Source organism: Lepidochelys kempii, chromosome 12 (assembly GCF_965140285.1).
Source record: "Lepidochelys kempii isolate rLepKem1 chromosome 12, rLepKem1.hap1, whole genome shotgun sequence".
Lineage (NCBI taxonomy): Eukaryota > Metazoa > Chordata > Testudines > Cheloniidae > Lepidochelys > Lepidochelys kempii.
This window is the reverse complement of record NC_136391.1, coordinates 12,271,276-12,295,997: the sequence shown is the minus strand read 5'-3', so window position 1 is coordinate 12,295,997 and position 24,722 is coordinate 12,271,276. Positions and strand designations below refer to the sequence as shown.

General features: G+C 43.2%; 1 protein-coding gene across 1 annotated transcript in view; it reads left to right on the top strand.

Moving 5' to 3' along the window:
* The window catches only part of MMP2 (matrix metallopeptidase 2), a 50,407-nt gene that overhangs the window by 3,329 nt on the left and 22,356 nt on the right, over positions 1–24,722 (top strand). Inside the window, exons 2-6 of the mRNA XM_073307587.2 lie at positions 1,371–1,597; positions 3,537–3,685; positions 5,826–5,954; positions 8,202–8,375; positions 21,823–21,996. Coding sequence (XP_073163688.1) covers positions 1,371–1,597; positions 3,537–3,685; positions 5,826–5,954; positions 8,202–8,375; positions 21,823–21,996 — 853 coding nt within the window. The remainder of the gene's footprint in view (positions 1–1,370; positions 1,598–3,536; positions 3,686–5,825; positions 5,955–8,201; positions 8,376–21,822; positions 21,997–24,722) is intronic.

The window sequence follows — 24,722 nt, the reverse complement described above, 5'->3', positions numbered from 1 at the left end:
CTTCCACAATATGGTAGGTGATTTCCAGACATTCAAACAGGGATGGTCTCTGCCCCAAGAAGCTCACAGTGAGACAGACCAGGAAATTATGGGTTAGGGTAAGGGAAGCATAAAATAGGGATTTGCTTTTTTGGTTGGTAGGTTGGTTAGTTAATTCTATGCGTATACACATTTGGGGGAGGAAAACACATACCTTAAAAGGATAATCATAACAACGATGGTATGCCTAATTCTTGTGTTAAACAGAAGTATCCAGTTAATCAGCATACAGATGAATGGTAGGACTTCTTAACTGGGATGATTGCTAGGAAACAGACTGAGTGTAATACACGTCAGTGATTAGACACAACAGGCCACAAAAGGCATGCCCTCATCCATTTTAAATGGAAAGTTATTTCCAAGTGATAAGCGAAGCAAACCAGTACCTTACATGCCTTTTTGTTCTCTTCATGTGTTTTAACCGTACAAGGGCTGATGAATGAATCAAATTTATGAAAATAGAGTTGTTTCTATAGAACAATGTAGAGGAAACACAGTGAGAAGGAAAAATGGGTAAGTGCTGCCCTTTGTGTTTCTTTACAATTCATCATGAAGCCTGAATGTTGTTTCTTAAAGAAAGACTACTTTGTGGCCTGTTTGTTACCATGGACCTATCGGGAAGGTCAAGGTTAGTCTTTCCTTGTTCTGTTAGAGGAGGTTTCAGAGATGTGGATTGTGCGCTTCTCATATTTGATTGTATGGGGGGAACAGTAAGTGAAGCTTTAGCAGACTTCTTTTCTTCCAACTGTTTCTCAAGCATTTGAGTTAAACAGAGAAACAAAAAACAAATCTAAAACCCCAGTCAGTTCTAACAGTCTGAATAAAAAGCACTTTCCCTCTTAATTAATATGGTTCCATTGGTTCCCATTGATATCATGACCTCAGAGTTCTTCAATCATCCATAGACTCTTCCAGGAAAAAAAGGATAGACTAAACCTGAAACTCTAAAGTATAAAACAAGCAGGTTTATACACAGTAAAGAAACCCATAAAAGATGAACCCATCATTTCCTTTGTAGTTCATTTTTAATGCTTTGTGCTCTGCTTTTTATAAAGCAATTCATGAAATAAAGACAACAAAGTGTTCCAATATATTTCTAATAACTGGAACGACTGCTTAATTTAGCAGTATTTTGTGTCCCAGGAGGTCTGTGTCAACTAAGAAGATTATCTGATGTTGGTTGTTAACATAGTAATTTTAAAAAAAACCTTACAAAGTATAGACAGAAAAGTTAACATGCAGTGTCAATAATTGTAGGGATGTCTCTCCGGTTGCAGAGTTTTGAAATCTTTGTTACTCTGTGTGTTTTTTTTCCTTTTCCTTTTTTAAAGCAATACCTGAATACATACTATGGGTGCCCAAAAGACAACTGCAATTTATTCGTGCTGAAAGATACTTTGAAGAAAATGCAGAAATTCTTTGGGCTGCCTGAAACAGGAGATCTGGATCAAAACACTATTGAGACGATGAAGAAGCCCCGCTGTGGTAATCCAGATGTGGCTAATTATAACTTTTTTCCAAGAAAGCCAAAATGGGAAAAAAATCAGATAACGTACAGGTAATGCCTTAGCAATATTGCTTTTTCACAAACTTAGGATGCCTTGAGAATTGAAGTGCTGCAATGTGGCATTTAGAAATGGAAGAATTTTCTGGTGGCCTGAGCTCCAGACTTTGAACCAGGGATCTCCAAATTATAATCCCTTTGTGTGTGGACAACCACTGGAAAATGTCTGTGAATCCCCAGAACTTAAAGTTTAATGAACATTCATCCAAAATGTGTGCCATAAATTCAAGGAGAGAAAGGATTGTCTTGTTGTTAAAGTGGAGGAAATCTGAGTTTTATTTTGTTCTGCTGCAAACTTCCTCTGAAATTTTGGGCAAGTCATTTAATCTCACCTCTGTCTGTACAATAGGCATAATAGTATTCCTGACTGCACTGGATAATTATGGGGATAAACCCAACAGTGTTCAGAAACTATGGCAATGAAGACCAGAAGCTACTAAAACAAAGGCATTAAAATTATTTCCTTTTTACTGCTCTTTAGTGTTTAATCTTAAGATTTTTCATCCAGTCAGGGACCTGAAGGAATACCATGTGACTTTAGTAACTCATCGTAAATAAGGAATAATGAGTAGTCAATAGTGGAAGTAAACAGTTTTCAAACAACATGGAGGCTGAACATTTTTCACCCAAGTGTGAATACTTATGAATGACAAGGCCCTTACAGATCCAGACTGGTTCATGAAAAACTTGCAAAGGTGAGGGAAAGAGGGAGAAAGGATTAATATTCCTCACAACAATTTGACCAGCTTTATTTATGACTGTGAGGCATTCTGTCTAAGAAGCAGCAAACGTATTTCATGGATGATAAAACCACAAAGAATTACGGTCCGATCCTGCTCCTGTTTAAATCAATGGCCAAACTCCCACTGACTTCAGTTGTCCAAGATGAGGCTCTTAATGAGGGGATCAGAAATCCTCACAGATTCCTCCTAGCTGCTTTTCTGTGTTCATCCTTCTTTGGCTGGGGGCGGGGTGGGTGGGTGTCAGAGCATCCTTCATAGTGTGAGTAGCCCAGCGAACTCTGGAGAACATTGTGGTAGATTTGCAGGCCTTCTTTTGCTGTTGTGCTCCAGATGATATCATCCCACTGCAGTAATCCCAGACACAAAGCCAATCCAGTAACCACAAGAAGCCGCACAGTGTTGGAAGCTTTTCTTTAGCAGGAAGATCATTGTCTGAAATGAGATGCATGAATAAGTCCCGGTCAGCATAAATCAAGATGAAGAAAGAGGTGCACTTGTGAGCTGTCCCTCTATTTTATGTGCTTGTGTCTCCCCTTCTCAGTCTTCTCGGTCTGTACCGCATCCCTGATGGCAGGGTTGCTGGGCATACCGGCAAGGAATTAACTATCATTTAGTCGACCCAGAACATGACTAAAAACAATAAGGTGATTTTTAAGCTTAAGGGGCAAAGTACCCATTTTTGGAGCTCCAAATTGCTTCTGGTAGTTAGGAGGCTCCCAAAATTCTGATGACTCAGTGCGTGCTTGTGTACACATATGTCTAATAGGATGATATGACTGGAAGGACCTTTAATTCTAGTGACGCAAAATATTGTCAGCTATGGCTCTTCCAGTATGCCAGCTCTGACATACAATTCATATTCTTAGTTCAGAGTGCATTAAAAATGTAAGTACTGCAGACACAGGTCAAATCACCGCTTATGTATGATGCTGTTTCCTGCAGTGTCCTCATTCTTAAAGGAAATATCAGTAACTCTCTGGCAGATTATTAGAGATTGTTCCCAACAAATTCTCAATACCCCTGAGCGTGGGGAATGTCCCCATCTTTTTTGCACAGTTGGCACCTCCCTTTACCAAAGGACTTAATTTCACTGGTACTTTCAATACTTTAGACAGCAAGCTGTAAAGATCAACACATTTATGTGTCGTTTAATTTCTGAGACGGTGATTTTTTTTCCTTTTACCTTTAAGGATTTTAGGGTATACACCGGATTTGGACTCTGAAACAGTAGACGATGCCTTTGCCCGAGCCTTTAAAGTCTGGAGCGATGTCACACCACTGTCATTTTCCCGAATTAATGATGGAGAAGCGGACATTATGATTAATTTTGGACGATGGGGTATATTTTCTATTTTTACATATGCCTTTGGTTTTCTTCCTTCCATTAATCCTCAGTATTGGAATGACCTACCTTCAAGTGAGCACTCCAATGAGCTTTTCTGGCAAACCATGACCTAGTTTCCACTTGGTTTGTACAGACTATGTCAGATTTCACAAAGGGGTGTGCGTGTGTGTGTGCATACACATACACCTTTGATTTAGCTGTTACAAGAGAATTGCTAGGGGACAAAAAGTATTTCTTAATTTAAACTATCAGTAATAGAAACTGGGAAATATTGGGCCAGATCCTTAGCGGATGTGAATTGGCATAGGTCCACTGAAGTGAATGGAATGATATTATACTGTTAATTTATAGATCTCTGCTAGGTTTTCAAACGTCTTCAAAGGTTATTTGCAGAGGGTAGACTATTCTAATACTCCTAGACACTACAGATGAATTGGGACATGGCATCTGAACTTCACACTTAGCCTCTATTTACTTTTATGGGCTGAACTGAGGCCCTTAATCCAAACATAGTTAGCTTTGGGGAGTTCCGAAATCTAGATCTGAACAGCAAGTTGATCCAGACTTGCTCCAGTTTGATTTGTTAATTTTACTTCACACAGAAAGAGCCTGGGTTTCATAAGGGACCTCTGGCATTTTAACCAACAAGCTGTAGAGAGCCATATACTTTTTAATAAATATATTCACATGTTCAGTATTTTGGGAGACGGCATTTGGAACCAAAGGGAACAGCTCATGGAAAAGCTAAACTCTCTGAGGAGGTCTGTGTTTCAAGCTTGTTTTCTTTGCTTAAGTTAGTGATGGGTTAACCTCAGAAGGCTCAGAGATGGATAAGCACCCAAAATTTCTGATTCTTATCAGGCCTGTTTGGTCCACAAAACTGAAGTCTCACAAAATCCAGAGTGCTCATGCTGATTTTAGTACCTCTTGATTACAGCAGCCCAGAAATAGCACAAGAATTGCTTCCCCTATAGTATTTTATACTTAAGTATACAATATAGACATGTTTCAGTTCTTTGTAATCACTGTTCACGCCCCTGTGTGTCAGAGTCAAACTGGTGGGGACCCTATACAGCGTTTTGTTGTTGTTGTTCACAAGTTTTCTTAAACCAAGTCTTTACTGATGAAGACTAATGCCTGATACTTGGGAATATTGGGGAGAAGAAACTCCATTAATGTCAATGGAGTGAGGCCAGCACAAAATAGGTACAATGGAATAGAGACTCCAGCCTGCGTATTTAGGGCTTCTGTCAAATGGCAACACATCAGACCAAAAGGCTTTTAGTGATGTAACTGGAGACACTGGCAGCTTCGGTGGTCAGGTCACTGTGGTGAGAGAGCTGTGAATAACAGGGTTATGCCCTTGCCAGCTTGCGTTACCCAAGGTGGTGAGCTTCCAAGAAAAGCCTTCAGTGTAGTAACAGGAGAACTACTGAAAAGGCAGTTGCCCGGCAAGCGGGCTGAGGCTAGACATGGTTGATGTGGAAGTAGGATGGACTGAACCACAGACATCGGGACACTGAATAGGAGTCAGCTTTTCAGGGATTCGCTACTGAGAAAAATGAAGCTAATTTGCCTTCCTGTGAGCAGCACTGGTAGCCTGTGCAAAGAGAAGGGGACATACAGGGGAAGATAGCAGAGTACATTGCAAATTAATAGCTTGCTGTGTAACTGACTAAAGGAGCCTGCAAAGACAAATAGGTCCTCATGTCTGATGCTGTCAGTTGCAGACTGACAAGGACAGTTATATTCCTCTGAAAATATCACTTAACTACAATGTATATTTTACTGTTCTCACCAGTCAAAATCAAGAACATATCATGGATGTGTATAGCACAGTGTAATGTGTAAGTATCTCACAGAGCTTCACTAACTCCGGAGTACCTTCCAAATATCCTTAGTGCATATAAAGAAACATGCTGTAATACACACACTAATCTTGTGTGCTTTCTTTTTTATATGAAACAGTTTCCTCTCCTAGGGTCCAATCCTGCAAACTTTCTGCATGTGATGTATTCCCAGTGATGTCTTCATTGGGAATACCCATGTGACTATCTTTACTCATGACTGTGTTTGCAGGGTTGGGCCCATTATAACTTGTAAGTGCTACTCTTCTGTGTTCTTTCTTGTGCAGAGCATGGTGATGGATATCCATTTGATGGCAAGGATGGCCTCCTAGCTCATGCTTTTGCACCTGGGCCAGGTGTTGGAGGTGACTCCCATTTTGATGATGATGAACAGTGGACTCTGGGAGAGGGACAAGGTACCCAAACATTTTAATGTTTCAAAGCATTTGCAATATAGACTGCAGTGTCTTAAATGGTGGCCAGAGATCTGTTACTGAAATGACTTAAGCAGTAAATGCTAGAACAGAACTATGACTCTGGAAGCTGATGGTTATGCATTTTAATAATTTGAAATTCTGCTTTTATTGAAAGTTTATATAATTTTTTAGAAAAAGTTGAATATTTCTCCCCAAAATTAGAATTAATTATGGACCTGATCCTGCAAAGCTTTACTCATGTGAGCAGAGAGAAGTGAGTAAAGAGCCCTCAAAGCAGAAGGGCCAGGCCATGATTTTCAAGAGTGACTAGGGATTTTGAGTGCTTCCATTTTTGGGTCCCAACCACTGAGATACCTTTAAAGGGGCTTCCTTTTTAGAGGAAGAGAGCTCAGTGCTTTCTGAAAACTGGGCCTCTCTAAGTTGGACACCACAAATTAGTGATCACTTTTGAAAATGTTGCCCCATTATCTTCAGTGGGACCATTCAGATGAGTAAGGATTTGTCGGTTCATGTAATCTGTCAAAAGCTTCTGAGTTCTGAGCTCTGCAGGTTTATGACTTGAATTGAAATATAGATCCATATCAGGGCTGAGAAAAAACGGGACTTAGAGATGTCTGCAAGTTTGTCTTTTGGAGAATTAGGGGATGTTTTCTTTATGCAAACTATTGACCAAATACTGTTTGCCTTATACCTTGTGAACCAAACTCTGATCTCAATAAAATACTCACCTGAGGCATGCATGATTTGGCCATTTCTTTCACCTTTTAGAAGTAAATATTACTGATGTTTATTGTCATTTTTTCACTTTAATTTGACAAAAATAATAGTCTACTGATTATAATTCTTTGTGCCAGAAATTTAACAGGAATGGAAGCTCACAAAAGCAGAATTTAAAATGCATACTTATTTCTTTATTTCACTTCAAATTCAAAATTTCTGAAGTAATTTGTTCATTGGAAAAATAATTGAATCCTTATATCCTGGTAGTCAAGTTCCATCTCTTTTGGCTTTCTTCAAACTTTAGCAGAAGCAATAGATTTGTGGCTGTCATTATTTGACTGAATATTTGCCTAAGAGTAACAATGAACAGGAAACAATGAACAGGAAACTGTATTTGGATTTATTCTACAAATGGTCAATTTGTGATTGAGGTCTATAAAATTATGACTGGTATAGAGAAAGTAGATAAGGAAGTGTTGTTTACTACTTCTCATAACACAAGAACTAGGGGTCACCAAATGAAAATAATAGACAGCAGGTTTAAAACAAACAAAAGGAAGTATTTCTTCACACAATGCACATTCAACCTGTGGAACTCCTTGCCAGAGGATGTTGTGAAGGCCAAGACCATAACAGAGCTCAAAAAAAGAACTAGATACATTCACAGAGGATAGGTCCATTAATGGCTATTAGCCAGGATGGGCAGGAATGGTGTCCCTAGCCTCTGTTTGCCAGAAGCTGGGAATGAGTGACAGGGGATGGATCATTTGATAATTACGTGTTCTGTTCATTCCTTCTGGGGAACCTGGCCACTGTCGGAAGAGAGGATACTGGGCTAGATGGCCCCTGAGTCTGACCCAGTAGGGCTATTCTTATTTTCTTAATTAGTTCTTCATATTGAGAAATCACTAAGGGAAACTAGGTCAAATGCACTTTAAAATAAGTTACCATGTCAGTGTTGTATTCTTAAGGAAAGTTTCTATATATTACAATCTCCTGAAATAAAAACCAGGTTTGGGGATGTATGCATGAATGTATCCACTAGCACAGCAGTAGATCAGATTAAATTCTGACTGAAAATGCCAAAATGGATTAAGAGGCATGTTAAGATTACGCTGAAACTACTCCCTGGAACCTTTTGAATTATCGTGCACATTTTAGATTATGCTATTAAAGGATCTAAATTACTAAACAAATTAACAGCTTGGGTATAAATTTGCATTGTTATAGCAACTACTATAATTATCTTTCTGGGCCCTTCAACACAAATAATATCCATGCTTTTTTTTCAAAATTACTTGTTACAGTTTCAGCTTTGGTCATCATGCCAATTGGGAAACCAGAAGAATTTATTAGTTCAAAGTGTAAATGCACCTGAAATTTCTACACCAATGTCCCTTATAACTAAAGTTTCACTGCAGAAAAGAAACAAACCTGTATGCAGACACCATAGTGAATGAAAACAATTGGTGACGGGATGCACTGTTGTGTTTTCTCCCTTTACAGTTGTTAAGGTGAAGTATGGGAATGCAGATGGCGAATACTGTAAATTTCCCTTCCTGTTCAATGATAAGGAATATAACAGCTGTACTGATGCAGGGCGCAATGATGGATTCCTTTGGTGCTCAACCACATACAACTTTGATTCTGATGGCAAATACGGATTCTGTCCCCATGAATGTAAGTTGAACACTTGGGTTGGAGGATTGTCTCATGACTGATTTTAGCCGAGAGGTGTCAGCTGTAGTTATTCTGCATGTAAGGATATCACTGTACCTTTCTACTTTGAATGCTCTAAAGTATGTTGAAACAGATATCGAGACTTCAGTCCCAGGAACAAGTAGCAATATCAGCTCCTTTGTGTCCCTTCCCTTCCCCCTTTCAGTGCACCCAGCAGAGAATCTGGGCCACTATCTTCAGCTCCTGGAATCTAATTATAGCATTGACTTCAACGGGAGCACAGTCAGTCCTTATTAACTACATGAAAAAAAAATCAAAAAAAGGAATTACGAGGAGGATGTCAACAGAAAACACTAGCTAAACAACTCCCCACCATCTCCTTCTTGGCATCACAGAGGAAATTTGTGCTCAGGTCAGGTGAACTGAATAAAGTAAATGATCTGCCTGCTTAGTAAGAAATCCTCCTCTTTTTTCAGTCCTGTCAGTTGGCCCCCTCCAAAGAAAGGTCCACATAACAGGGGAGCAATGGAAAGGACTAGCATTTGGTTTTTGACTTCAGTGGGACCAGGATTTGGCCCAAACTGGGCATGCAGCCATTGCAAGGGTAAGCACTCACATTTTAACGAGCAGATTAGCATTTTCCCCCACACAGCACAAGTGAGCCTTGCAAGGAACTAATCTTGATTTATACAGGTCCTAAGTTTCCAAATGTCTTATGGCGCATCGAGGTCAGCTGAGGAAATCACAGGCTTTTCCACTGGATAACAGTCCCACTAAGGGTGTGGTGTAATTGCAAAGAGAATGAGAACAGATAAAAGAAAGATTTTTTCACTTGATTCACCATGCCTAGATTTTTAACTTGCTTGATATTAAATATCACCAATATAGGACCAGGTTGAACCTGCTGCTCAGCAGGAGGAGATAGCACAAGAAGCCTTCTGTGCGCTTGTTCCTTGACACCCAGCAGCCAAGTACAAGCACACTCCCCAAGCTCCCTGAATCATAGGGTCAGCTTCTCCTAGCAAGATGGGGCCAGATTCAGAGAGGGGAGTGTGCTGCAGTTATCTACGCATTGGGGCAGCAAATCTTTCCCCTTGAACACCATGCCGCTCCAGCAGGAATTGTAGCTCCCACAAAAGCAACAACTGAGACCACTGTTTGTGAAACTCACAAGGTGAAGGCAGAAAGAGTCAGAGGGCCAGAACCTCTGTACCTCCATTGACGTCACTGAAGCTCTGTCAATTCATACAGCTGAGGATCTAGCCCATTGTCTTCTGTTACAATCCAAGCCCCCCTTCTCTGCAATGGAATACATTGTTACATCACATTACATTACACTGAAATGCTCTGACTCCTTTACAGAATTCTGATGGTTGGAAATAAATGTTATGAAGTGTGACAAAGTTCCTGCTCTATCTTGGCAGGTCGTGCGCTTATTGGCAGATTTGCTCGTCTTGGAACTTCACGGCAGCCCTCAGCTTGGCCGTTTTTCTGAATTCACAGTCCAGGTCGACTCCTCCTGTGTCTGACCAAAAGTTGGGAGGATTTGGGGGGGGAACCCGGGCCCGCCCTCTACTCCAGATTCCAGCCCAGGGCCCTGTGGAATGCAGCTGTCTAGAATGCCTCCTGGAACAGCTGTGCAACAGCTACAACTCCCTGGGCTACTTCCCCATGGCCCCCTCCCCACACCTTCTTTATCCTCACCACAGGACCTTCCTCTTGGTGTCTGATAATGCTTGTCCTCCAATGGTCCGCGTTCTCACTCTCAGCTCCTAGTGCCTCTTGCTCCCAGCTCCTCACACGCACACCACAAACTGAAGTGAGCTCCTTTTTAAAACCCAGGTGCCCTGATTAGCCTGCCTTAATTGATTCTAGCAGTTTCTTGATTGACTGCAGGTGTTCTAATCAGCCTGTCTTAATTGTCTCCAAAAAGTTCCTGATTGTTCTGGAACCTTCCCTGTTACCTTACCCAGGGAAAAGGGACCTTCTTAGCCTGGGGCTAATGTATCTGCCTTCTATTACTCTCCTATAGCCATCTGGCCCGACCCTGTCACATATCCCCCCCTCTGCTCAACACTGCGGGGATGGGCAACTTAGGACGTCAGGCAGCGTACTCATGACAAGCCATTTACATTGCCATGGTGGCTTCCAGCCCGGTGTTGTATGGTGAATTGGGAAGGTTGTAGGGACAGGAACCATCTGGTCATCCTTGTGTTCTTCTCTTTATTTCGCTGCATCCACTAGAGGGGTGCATGGTCGGTCACAAGGGTAAACCGTCGTCCCAGAAGGTAATAACGTAGTGTTTCCATGGCCCATTTCACAGCTAGGCACTCTCTTTCAACCACGGCATACTTCTGCTCTCTTGGGAGGAGTTTCCTGCTGAGGTAGAGGATTGGGTGTTCTTCATCTCTGACCATCTGCGATAGGACAGCTCCCAATCCTACTTCAGATGCATCTGTTTGTAAAATGAATTATTTGTTGAAGTCTGGGCTATAAGCACGGGATTTTGTAAGCTGTTTGTAGATCCATGAATGCTTTCTCTGCAGCATCTGTCCACTTCACCATGGCTGCACCCCGGGCTTTTATCAGGTCTGTCAGGGGACTCACTCTGGTAGCAAAATGGGGAATAAATCATTGGTAGTACCCCACCACATCCAGGAGTGCCCAGACTTGCTTTTTCCGATTCGGCCAGGGCCAATTTTGGATAGCCTCTAGTTTGTTTAGCCTCTAGTTGGGGCTTGACCATGCCCCTTCCTACAATGTAGACAAGGTATTTAGCCTTGGTTAGCCCTATAGCATGCTTGGCTGGGTTGGCTGTGAGGCCAGCCTATCTTAGCGTGTCCAGAACCGCTTCCACCTTTCCTAAGTGGGTTTCCCAGTCGGGGGTCTGAATAATCACATCATCCAGGTATGCCGCTGCATAACTGGTATGGGGCCGTAGGAGCTTGTCCATAAGATGTTGGAAGGTGGTAGGTGCCCCATGCAGTCCAAAAGGAAGAACAGTATATTGAAACAGACCCTCTGGTATAGAGAATGCTGTTTTTTCTTTCGCATCTTTGGCAAGGGGAATCTGCCAGTATCCCTTTGTTAAATCAAGGGTGGTCAAAAATCAGGCATTGCCCAGGCAGTCAACTAACTCATTGATATGGGGTATGGGGTATGCATTGAATTTGGATATCTCATTCAGCCAGCGAAAGTCATTAAAAAACCTAGTGGTGTCATCGGGTTTGGGCACCAACACAATCGGGCTTGACCACTGACTGTGGGACTCTTTGATGACTCTTCCAACATCCTTTTTACCACTGCCTTGATCTCCTCCCTTTTTGCCGCTGGGACCCGATAGGGCCTTAAAGTTACCTTTGCCCCAGGGTGTGTGATAATGTGGTGATAAGCTTTGGTGGTCCAGACTGGTTAGGTTGAAAACATGTCCTGGTATCGGTTGATCATCTCAGTTACTTCCTTCTTCTGGTTTGGTGTCAGATCAGTGGATATCCTGATCTGCTCCTGCATATTACTTCCCTGGATCGGGGTCTCTTGGGCCACTACACACGCCTCTCATTTGGTGCCAAGGCTTTAAGAGGTTAACGTGATAAATTTCCGGCGTCCTGGCTGCCGCACCTTGTAGGTTACTTCCCCCGCAGGTTCAACCACCTCATAGGGCCCCTGCCATTGGGCCAAAAGCTTGCTTTCTGCCGTGGGCACCAACACCATCACCTGATCCCCTGATTGGAACTGTTGGACTTTTGCCTGGCAATTGTAATGGGTTCGCTGGGCCTCCTGCGCCTTGTCCAAATGTTCCCGCACAATAGGGGTGACCCGGGCTATCTGTTCTCGCATCTGCAACACATGGTCAATTATATTTCTCCCCTCATTGGGTTCCTCTTCCCAGATTTCTTTTGCAATATCTAGTGTGCCACAGGGGTGGCGTCCGTATAATAATTCAAAGGGGGGGAAACCCCAGTTGAGGCCTGAGGTACCTCCCAGATTGCAAACATAAGGTAGGGTAGTAGAGTGTCCCAATCCTTCCTGTCTCGACTTACCACTTTCCTTATCATTGTCTGGAGGGTTCGGTTAAACCTTTGTACCAGCCCATCGGTCTGCGGATGATAGACTGAAATTCTCAGGGTATGTATATGGAGCAGAGTACAGAGGTCTTCATTAGCTTTGACATAAATGGGGTACCTTGATCTGTTAATATCTCCTTTGGTAGCCCCACTTGGGCAAAGATCCTCACCAACTCTTTAGCTATCGTTTTAGAGGCCGTGTTCCGCAGGGGGACGGCTTCTGAGTAGCGAGTAGCATAATCCAGAATGACAAGTACATATTGGTGGCCCCGGGCTGTCTTCTCCAGGGGTCCCACTAGGTCCATGGCTATTTGCTTGAAGGGGACCTCTATGATGGGAAGGGGTACTAAAGGTGCCCTCAAGTGGGGACGGGGACTGTGAAGCTGACACTCTGGGCAGGACTCACAGTACCTCCGCACTTCTTCATATACTCCGGGCCAGAAGAATCATTGCAGGATCCGTGCCAGAGTCTTCTCTACCCCCAAATGCCCCCCAAAAAGATGACTATGGGCCAGACTTAATACAGCATTCTGGTGTTTTTGAGGTACTAGGATCTGCTGTACCTTCTGCCCCTGTACTGGTGCAACCCGGTATAAGAGATTCTTCTTCATTATGAAGTAGGTCCTGGTCCCTGGATTTTCCCTTCCACGGGGACCCCATCTATTTCGGTAACCTCCTTCCTAATGTTGTCGTACCTTGGGTCTTCAGCCTGGTCCCGTCCAAAATTTCCTCTCCCAGGGCTAATCTGCCCAAGATCTAGAGGGCTAGTCTCTGTTGCCTCTACTGGTTCAGAGGCATTAAGGTGTGGGTTAGACTCGGGTGCTTCTCCCTCCTGGGTGGCCTCCTTTTCAGCTGCTCAGGTCTGCCTACCTACGAGAGCGACCCTCTGGCTTTGGGCCAGTATTCGGGTTCCCAAGGCCGTAGTGCCCTTCTTTCCCTTTTCATCTTTCTACGCTGTCTGGGAGTGGAGAACAAATCTGGGGATATTTCAGAGAAGGTTGGGGGTTGACAGTCTACTGTGGATGCCTCACTACTTTCAGGGCTTCCCCCTTTCTCCAATTCCCCTACCGGGAGTAAGTGTCCAAACCCTGGGAAGTCCCTCCCTATGAGCACTGGGTATGGGAGTTTAGGGACTACACCTGCTGCTACCTCAGTAGTGTTCCCCTGAATCTCGATTTTTACTGAGATGGTGGGATAATAATCAACTGTCCCAGGGACGCATGTTATCCCCATACGCTTAGCCCATGGCAGCTGACTATGCTTCACAAGCTTCCCCGAGACAAGCGTGATAGCACTCCCTGATCAACCAGTGCTGTGGTCTCTACCCCATTTAGCTTCACTGGTCTAGTGTACATATGTGGGGTTAGTGACACCCCCACAAGGTGGATTAGGGAGCATGGGTCTGCCCAGTTCCCCAGGTTACACTGCATAGGCTCCTTGGCATTGGACACTGTGCAGCTATGTGTCCCCACTCCCCGCAGGCGTAACATCTGTCTGGAGCCCTAGGCATTCCCTGGTCTCTTGGTTTGGGTAGTCTAACATCACAATCCTCTTCCCCCTCAGTGCTCCGACTCTTTGCGGCTTCTGGTGGGCCTTCAGCCCCTCTCTTTTTCCACCTGGGTTCTCCTGGTGGCCCAGTCACCCGAGCTCTAGGGCTTGGTGCTGCTAGTGTAACCTGGGGTGCTTCTTCCTTAACCGGTCAGGTCAGCTCCCTCACCGTCCTTTGCCTTTCTACCAGCGCGACAACCTCGTCGTAGGTGGAGGGTTCATTCTGGCTTACCCAGGCACGAAGGTGTGGCGGTAGTCCTCTCATGTACTGGTCGATGACCAGAACCTCTAGTATCTCCTCCGGACTCTGGGACTCAGTTTGTAACCACTTTCGTGCGAGATGGATGAGGTCATATAATTGGGACCGCGAGGTTTTGTTTTCCTGGTACCTCCACTCATGATATTGCTGGGCCCGCACTGCAGTCGTTACCCCAGATCTGGCCAGGATCTCTGCTTTCAGCTGGGGGTAGTCTGCCACAGCCTCTTCAGGCAAATCATAGTAGGCCTTCTGGGCCTCCCCACACAGGAATGAAGCGAGGATGCCAGACCACTGTTCTCGGGGCCAAGCCTCCCACAGGCCAGGAGGTATGCCTCTACATCATCCTCCCGCGTCGTTTTCTGCAGCCAATTGCTAGCCCGCATGATCTGCGTCCCCTCATGACTGCGGTTCAGCTCTGTAAGGGCCTTTACCTGGTTTACCAGTTCCCGCAACATAGCCCAGTCTTGAGCAGCCTGGTCCATCAGCAGGCGATTAGTCTCTTGCTGCAGCTGCACTGCCTCCTGTTGGGCGGCTGCCTGGACACGAGTAGCCTCCTGCTGGGCAGCCATGGCTTGTATCAGTGCCTGCACTACCTCCTCCATTGTGGTGAAAAATAATAAAAATAGACCCTCTTCCCTTTTTTTTTTTTTCCTTCCAAACACCCTCCTTCTTCCGCCGCACTGTGGACACCAGATCCCACTGCTGATACCAGTTGTGACAAAGTTCCTGCTCTACCTTGGTGGGTCTTGTGCTTATTGGTGGATTTGCTCACCTTGGAGCTTCACGGCAGCCCTCAGCTTGGCTGTTTTTCTGAATTCACAGTCCACGTCGACTCCTCCTGTGTCCAACCAGGAGTTGGGAGGTTTGGGGGGAACCCGGGCCCGCCCTCTACTCCGGGTTCCAGCCCAGGGCCCTATGGAATGCAGCTGTCTAGAGTGCCTCCTGGAACAACTGTGTGACAGCTACAACTCCCTGGGCTACTTCCCCATGTCCTCCTCCCCACACCTTCTTTATCCTCACAATAGGACCTTCCTCTTGGTGTCTGATAATGCTTGTACTCCTCAGTCTTTCAACAGTCCGCGTTCTCACTCTCAGCTCCTAGTGCCTCTTGCTCCCACCTCCTCACATGCACACCACAAACTGAAGTGAGCTCCTTTTTAAAACCCAGGTGTCCTGATTAGCCTGCCTTAATTGATTCTAGCAGCTTCTTGATTGACTGCAGGTGTTCTAATCAGCCTGTCTTAATTGTCTCCAGAAAGTTCCTGATTGTTCTGGAACCTTTCCTGTTACCTTACCCAGGGAAAAGGGACCTACTTAGCCTGGGGCTAATATATCTGCCTTCTATTACTCTCCTATAGCCATCTGGCCCGACCCTGTCACAGAAGTTATATAGTTAATGGTATATTGCAAAATGCTAGTCAGGTAAGTGAGCATGCTTTTAGAATTAGGTTTTTATTGTTAACAAATGCCAAATGAGTCTTTTATTTAAAAAGTACTTTCAATTTCCTAGTGCAGACAGAGGAATGACACTGAGTATTTCAGAAACCATATATTAGAAACCATATTAATGGAAAAATTCTAGTGGGTTTTGAAAAACTGAGATCATATGTAGGGTATTTTTATTAAGCTTTTTGAATTGTGAACAGAGCGCTAGGACTCACAGATAATTTGGAACTTTTTTTAGGAAAGATCATATACAGATGAAATAATTTGTATAACAATTTCATTCATTCAGCAATTTTTGCACATATACGTAATGTGGTGATTGTTTTTAAAGTAACACTAATTTGGTGAACATTTTTCCCTTCATACAGTTTTAATATGTCCATTGTTTAAAACTTGAGGGTCAGTCTGCAAAGTAGAAGATTACAGAAAACTCTTATGTTATGTGAACTTTAATTTGATGTAATGGATGTCAAACTGCAGGAAATATTCTGGAGAGGAAGTGTGGCCCTGTGAGTAGGGCTGGGGCCTACAGCTCAAGATAACTGGGTTCTATTTCCAACTCTGCAACTGACCTACTGTGTGACCTTGACCAAGTCATTTTACCTCTACATCCCCCTTCCATTCTTTTTCTACTTGGATTGTAAGATCTTGGAGTCAGGAACTGATGTGTTGGGGGGAATCGATCTGAGTTACACAACTTCAGCTACGTGAATAACGTAGCTGAAGTCAATGTACTTAGATTGACTTACCATGGTGTCTTCACTGCAGTGAGTCGACTGCTGCTGCTCCCCCGTCAACTCTGCCTGCTCCTCTCGTGGCGGTGGAGTACAGTAGTTGACGGGAGAGTGCTCGGGGGTCGATTTATCACGTTTAGACTAGATGTGATAAATCAATCCCTGCTGGATCGATCGCTGCCCACCACTGACATACCCTCAATGTTGCTCACAGCTGTACGCATGTTGTGTATCATTGGCAGGGGCACCAATTGGGGGACAGAGCTGCCCAGAACAGGGGGAAAAAGGGGCCCTATTTGGGAGGGCCCCCAAACTGAGTGGCATTGCAACCTGCCATACAGGATCATGGCATCACTCAGATTTCACCCGGCAGCCCCTTGACAGAGGGTCTGCTGGGATAATGAGTTGTGCTGAGACCCCACGCTCCAGGTCGCAAGCGCTGCTCACTGAAATTTGGCCCATCAGCCCCTCTGTCATGATTTTTAAGTTAAAGTGAGAGTGGTTCAGCTGTGCACAGCATATGAAAAATTTCTGGAGGGTGTCCCTGGTGTATTTTATACTGTGCCCAGAACAATGGGCTCACAATCCCATTGGAAGTCTCCAGGTTCTACTGTAATACAATAGTTAATTATATAATAATGAGTCAGAAAGGAATGATTGAATGAAATATATTGGAGGTTTTGTTTGAAACCAAAAATTGTTGGAATTATGCTGTTCCTCCCTGGAACACTTGAAGTGCACCTATTTGCAAGGTTGAGGCTGGAGTATATCTAGACTGTAGATTGTATTGGGAAAGGGAGTGCATCTTAATAAACATCTTATCCAGTGCTTTAAAATAAAGCTAATAAAACCAGATATGCTCAGTATCTTGCAGGATCAAGCCCATGCCAGCCCAGTCTAACAACCCTAACTACCATGTAACATATACTGCGGAGATCAGCAGTGGCTCACATAAAACAACTGCCCACATGGATATTTCTATTTATATATTTATCAGTCCAGCAGCCATAATTTTTGAGACAATAATAGCTGTTGTGTAGAAAAAGGTTTTCTCATACCCTCCTTTTCAATGCTTTCCTGCTTGTCTTCTTGTCCTACGAGTGATCAGAGGCAATCATCATCTGAGGTGTTTCTTGGGCTCCCTTTTCAGAACAGGAGGTTTTCACTATTAGCAAAATGAACCAGGGTTTTTCAGAGTCATCAGTAGTTTCAGGTATAGTGGCACATACTTCATTATTCCAACCCTGAGGTGACAGAAGGGGGTCCTTCATTTCTGAGGGCATGTCAATATTGCAAAGCACTCTGAGGTGCTGTGTTCTAATTGCCCCAAGTAAACCCTGCTGGTGCACTCAGAGAGGTACCGAGTTCACATCATCTTAGTGCGCACTAGGTACTCTTGGAGTAGGTCAGCAGTTACACTGGGCAGTTCGAGCTCAGCTCATTAGAGCATTCTAGAAATCACACTGCTGTGGGGCACTTTGCTTCACCCATGTCAGCAAGCCCTCAGTCTTTCCGCCAACTTCCCCACCTCCCCGAAATCACTCCCTTATAAACTCATCAAGTTACTTTTCCTTCAAGCTGGAAAGGAGGAGTAGAGAGAACTTACGGTTGTTACTTCTTTAAAATACTAGAGGTGCTTAGATACTGCAGGGACGATGGTTAGGTAGGTAGGTGGACAGATAGACATTCATGTATCTTGGGCTATTTCTGGGCCTAAAATTACATGGGTTAGAGAATTTAAACAGTCTCTTCAAATGTCAAGGGGAGTTATGATTCTGAATGACCAAAATGCTGGTGTCAATGTTTTGAAACTGAATTGGTGGTTTTGAGCTGTTTGTTTGTGATGTAATTGTTTTGCAAGATCCTTGAACAGCTATGCACAGATGTTTCTTGTTAAACACATGGTATTGTGCACTTATTATTCCAAGACACCATTTTCTAAAACCTAGGAATACATTCAAATACGGCAGGATTGGGGATTTACATCATGGAGTCTGTTGGGTCAGGAAAGATTTCTAATTGTCAGTAGGTTGCTCTTTTATTTCTGAAGTCAGTGTCTTTAGTTTTCCTGTAACATTATATAACCAGAGAATACATGTGAAATGATTAAAAGAACTGTTTAAGCCCTGAATATGCACTGAAGGCTTTTTTAAAGCTATTCTGCCCAGAAGAAGTATAGGTATTTTAAACACTATACGTGCACCTTTCAGAACGCCAACCCAGCTATCAACTAACATATATAAGTCAGGTTTCAGAGTAGCAGCCGTGTTAGTCTGTATCCGCAAAAAGAAAAGGAGTACTTGTGGCACCTTAGAGACTAACAAATGTATTTGAGCATAAGCTTTCGTGAGCTACAGCTCACTGCTGAGAACATATGGCCTTGGTTCTCATTTACACTGAAGTCCTTCGACAACATTCTGGTAGTGTAACAGGGCCTAGGGTATAACCCACTTGCAGGCCCCTTTATACTGCCTAAGTGGTGTAAAAGGCCCTCTGTGTAAAGGATAATCAAACTCAAAGGTTTGTTTTGTGCAGTGGGCAGGATAGGAGTAGAGAACCTTTATCTCATTTTATGGGGCCCATGTGAAGCCCGAACTGCATCGCAGACCTGGTGCTCCGGGGAGTAGAGGGACCGTGGGAAAGCCATGCCTCAGTCCCACACACACCAGCCAGCTGAGAAATGTTCAGGGTTGAATGACCTTCCTCAAAGAGTTGAGGGTGCTGCACCCCTCACAAGTTCGATACTTAATTGAGGGCTGGAAATACTGGACCTGATTGTACTCTGACATTAGTGTAACTTTGCGTTAGCGTTACTCCTGATTTACCCTGCTTTAACATCAAAATCAGGCCCTGGATGATGGCTTGATGATAAGTAACTGCACCTTTATTTCAGTTCTCTGAGCAAGTGATACTTTTATTTTTCATTTACAATAAAACTCAAAGAGGTTTAAGTTTAAAAAAACTTGTAACCCTGTAAGAACTTTGTTGGAATGAGGGACTTTTAGCATCACATGTCATTACCTGTGGGTAAATTGAAGAACCTTATTTTGACTGTGTTTTAATATTGTACTGAAATGATTTTGCAATGTATCCCTAGAATCATAGAATATCAGGGTTAGAAGGGACCTCAGGAGGTCATCTACTCCAACCCCCTTCTCAAAGCAGGACCAATCCCCAATTTTTGCCCCAGATCCCTAAATGGCCCCCTCAAGGATTGAACTCACAACCCTGGGTTTAGCAGGCCAATGAGACCACTGAGCTATCCCTCCCTCCATTCCTCCCTGTTCAAACCAATGAAAAATTCTACTCATAGACCGAGGCTGCCAGATCTGTACCTGGAAGCCGAATATGCAGCAAATGAGTCATCCAAACAACTCAATTTTGTTTTGCTTTCCAAGTGTCTTTTCTCTTAAAAATCTTTCACCAATCAAAATAAAGACAGCACTGTTTAATGTATGTGTCCTGACTAACTCACCACCAGAATCTGAGACATAAATACTGAGTCAGACACTTGTCTCCAGCTCTGTCACTTTTGCCCTGCTCCCCCAGCATAGGGGCCATATGTTTGGACATTGCCAGAGCGTCTCGAGATCCAGAGGTCCCTGAAGGATGCAGTGCCCCCTAGAGATAGGATCCTATTGTGGCCGATCGCAGGATCAGTGAAGCATAAATATGGCGTTAAGCCTCACTCTCCTGGATCCTGTGCAGAGGATAGCTTGGCCAGACCAGAAGACCATGCTTGCTACATTTAAGCAATAACTTGTTCTTTTATAATTTCTGACCCAGTCCTGGAAGGTACCGAACACCCTCCCCCCAATGGGACCAAAGCACGCTAACTGGAAAGATTGGATCCTTAATGCCCTAGTCAGTACATACTTTAACTTGGAAAGGCAGTCATCTGTGTCACAATATTTCCCTATTCAGCAGTGATGCCACTCAGTTCTGTTAGCCCATAGAGCTAGAAGGTGGTTTTCCCCCTAAAAAAAAGCAAATCAAGCCAAGAAACAATGGATTTGTAAATACAGCCATCTTGCTGCTTACATAACAGATTAAGCCCAGGGAAAAACTAATCCCACAAATACAAAGTGCCTGTGATAATTTTTCAGTAGTCAGAACTGGCTGAAATATAGACTTAAAAGTAACATACACCTTAAAGGAAAGATACCGTGTCCTAGGTGCAACTTTCTTACCCCCTAGATTTTGATGCTCCCTTTAGATGGATACCAGGTCATTATCACACACATACATTACTCATTTTCACACCTATTTTTGAAAATCAGGCCAAGACCATTTAATTGCCCTTTCCTGGGCCACACAGGATGTCTGTGGCAGACCTAAGGAGATAACCCAGATCTCCAGCCATAGAGTTAGTTCTGTGGCTTCACTTCAAGACCCTTCTTCCCCATTTATGTGATAGAAGGAGTCATGATTCTCAGGGACTATAGAAATCTTGGGAATGTTCATAAGTCATGAGGCTTGTTTATGTGTGGGTGGGTGAGAGGGAGGATGCAAACCTGAACTTCTTGAAGAGGAGCATCTCATGTCCAAAACTATTAACTGGGAGGGAACTCAGGAGGCATGCCCATCTGTCCCTCTTTGTCAGAGGAGTGAAGTTCAGTCTATCTAGCTTGGATGTTTATAGAGTGTCAATCACTGCAGCATCAAGTGACTGTTGTGTGGGCATTCAGAAAAGTAAAGCAGAGCTATTGAGAAGTTAAAGGAAAGAAAAGTGAGATAGTAAAAATGCCAGGGTATGGTCTCCCCTGCTTGTATCTTCTATTGCAGTCTGCAGACTAAACAAACAGAGGAATGTCACATAACATGCTCATTAGGAAAACTGTCATCTAAAGTGACAGCGGCAGGCTACAAACCTGTCTACATGTTTAAGATGCTATTTTAGCAACCTCTGTAGCACAGTGTAAATTAATTAGCAAAACACTAAGGAAAATAGATGGCTTCCTGGAACACTCCCTCAAAGCCTTGTTTGAAGCAGAAGTATTAGCTACAAATAGGCAGTAATATATTATGAGGCAGGGTATAAAAGATATATTGCCATAAACTCGAGTAGCCCAGTGGACTTCACTTGAGCCATGTTAATAATTATTGTGAACAAGTCACTTAATCTCTCTGTGCCTCAGTTCCTCCATCTGTGAAATGGGGATATTACTTCCTCTCTCCCACCCTTGTCTGTTTAGCTTATGAACTCTCTGGTCTCTTACCATGCGTATGTACAGCACCGAGCACAATGGGCCCCTCATGTTATTTGGGGCCTCTTCATGCTGCCATACTACACATAATTAATCAATAATGTTTTTTCTTACCAATTTCTAGTTATAATGTATACAGTTACTCCTTAAAAATATTCTATTTTTTTTTCTGCTTCACTTTCACTTCAGCTCTTTTCACGATGGGTGGAAATAGTGAAGGGCAGCCATGTAAGTTCCCCTTCAAATTTCAAGGCACATCCTATGACAGCTGTACAACAGAAGGAAGGACAGATGGGTACCGGTGGTGTGGAACTACAGAAGACTACGACAGAGATAAGAAATATGGCTTCTGCCCAGAGACTGGTAAATAGATATTTGTTATGCTGGTCTAGTTTGTCATTGATCTGTATGTCGCACAAGTAATTCTCCATCCTTTAGTTGAAGAGTTACAAGTAGTTGAGTTGGGGGCATATGTGCTGATATTTCCACTTTACTGAAAATCTGCTGATTGTGGCTTCTAGGTACATGCACAATATAACCTATAAATAAGCCCATACATAAACCTACATGAGTTTATATGCAATATAATATTAAACCAAGGCAACGTCAGTTAACAAGAATAAAGAACTACTGAATTCCCATCTGACCCTCCAACCCCCAGGAAGAACAAAAATCCTCCAGTCATTTCTGCATCTCAGGAAAAGTCAGAGAAAATAAAATAGCTGTTCAATATGCCTGGCAGGTAGGGAGCAGTGCTCTGTCAGACCAAAAGGGAAGTGGATTCCAGAATTCTGTCCCCTTTACTGTGTATGCTCTTCCAGCAGGCCCCAGATAAATAAATCTCTGGACTATCAGCCCAAGTACTGGAAAATAGCTAGGGAGAGCTGTGCAGTACAGATCAGAACTAACCCCTTGAATTACACCCAAAAATGAATTGAGGCCTTGGTATGTCTTTTTCCTTCACCACTCTAGTCACCTGACTAGCAGTGAATATATCCATTCAGATGTAATCAGAACCACACTTGGAACATTGGACCAAAGCTCAGAGCTGAAGCTTTCCTGAGGTTTGAAAGAGTTTGCTTGCATTTTTCTAACATAAGTCACAAATAGCAACTTTCCCAGATTCCTTGGCTCTTTCAGCTTCCAGATGGAAATGGAATTACCCACAACAGTCATATATCTGAGGTATACTGCAGGCCAACCAAAGGATGGCCCAAATTTGTAAACCCATATGCATCTAAGGTTGCATGCAATTTTGCATATACCCAATTCAGATGAAAAAATCTTGGATGCATACACACAATCCTAGATAGCTTGCCCATGGACATCAGGAATTTGCACAGCTAAATCAGGAATGAGCATAAGCACACATGTATGTAGGAGCATGCCTTCAAATTTTAGGGATAAATGTCTACCACTACATGGTAAATGTGGGTAGATGATTACTTTTTAATATCCCTGAAACATGAGCCGCAAATGAAAAAAGCAGTACAAAGGAAATGTGAAACTTAAACAGCCAATGACTAATGCTCAACATTTAATTTTTTTCTTTTTTTAAAAGGGTGTTTAGCACAGTCAGATTTAACTCAATAAACATGCCTTTATGAATTTACAACATACTAGGAAACAAATTGAAAATTATCCCTTCACTCCAGAAGAATGATCTTTCTGCTTTCTTGACAATTTTTAATGCTTGTTAACTTCAGTTGTTACTACGTAGCGTGTCACAGGGACAAAATTAGTTTAGAGGATTGTATAACTTGGCAGGGATTGTTTTTCTGAGATACAGACTAACGGCACAGTTACTCATTTAAACTGCCTATGATGGTTCAGAATTCTTGGCACTTAAGGGAGCCAAGGTGAAGCCACCAAATGTAATGAAACCCAAACTAAATGTAAGCCTAACTCTGGAGCAATGGCTGGCTGATGAACAAACAGATTGACTCCATTTCCAGGCTTTTTAAAAAGCCATCTCTGTTTAAAATAGGCACTTGGAGCATTTTGATTGGTTGCTGATTATTTCTGACCCTCTGAGCCACCATTCCTCTTAACAGTAAAAAAGAATGTAAAAGTATCAAACTTTGCATAACTGGTAATGGGGACACAGAAAAATCTAAGTGATAGTTAAATGAGCAGGAGAACACTGGAACTAATATACTGAAATTCTTACACAAAACCTTAACAATAACTAGAAGTAGTTCAAACACTTACCTGTAAGGACCCTCTTTTTGTTTTTTGGACAGTGTCTAGCACGGTGGGGTTCTGCTCCAAGACTGGGGCTCCTATGTGCTCTGGTAATACAAATAATTACTAACTTTTGGGCAGAAGTTACTACATAATCAGACTGTTGTGCTTTGCATTTGTTTATTGTTTATGTCTGGTTTGTGCAAAATACCAGTCTTCTAAGTGGCCTGGTTAGTCCTGATTCCAGCTCTCTATAGATTTACAGCAAATATAGGAGCTCTTTCCAAATTATGGCACAAAGCCCCCTATGCCATTTAAGCCCAGTGATGCCTCGGTACAGTGGGTGTGGAAGTGGAATGACCCTATGGCTTTGGCATAGATTCTGCAAATCCACAAAGCAAACCCCAAATCCTGCCATATTTAACTATCCTATTTTCACAGCATGAAAGTCCGTATGTCCCACATGAATCCTGTACAATCTACATGCGAGCTGGCTAAGCCAGGCTCCTGCACTGTAGCTACTCAATACCCTTCATTCCAACCTTGAGCAACAAATAGGGTGCACTGTTCTTCAGCATCCTTTCCATGAAGGTTCTGACCCCTTGGCCATATTTAAAAGCAGATCCAGCTTCCTCTCTCTTAGTGGCCCGCACTGACCTGGTCAGAGTTGTAATGCAGCCCCTTTCCACAGTTCACAGCAAGACCTTGCCCTGCCTACCCAACTTCCAAGTCGGCGATGCTGGCTTCATGCAGGAGATAGTGACTTTCCCACTGTGTAAAGAAGAGAGTTATGTAAGGCAAGTTTGGGGTTTGCTTGGTGGATTTGTTTGTTCCATGTAGGAATGGCAAAATTAATAACAGCCTAAGGCCCAAGTCTTGAATCCACAAGTGAAAATTCCACTAAA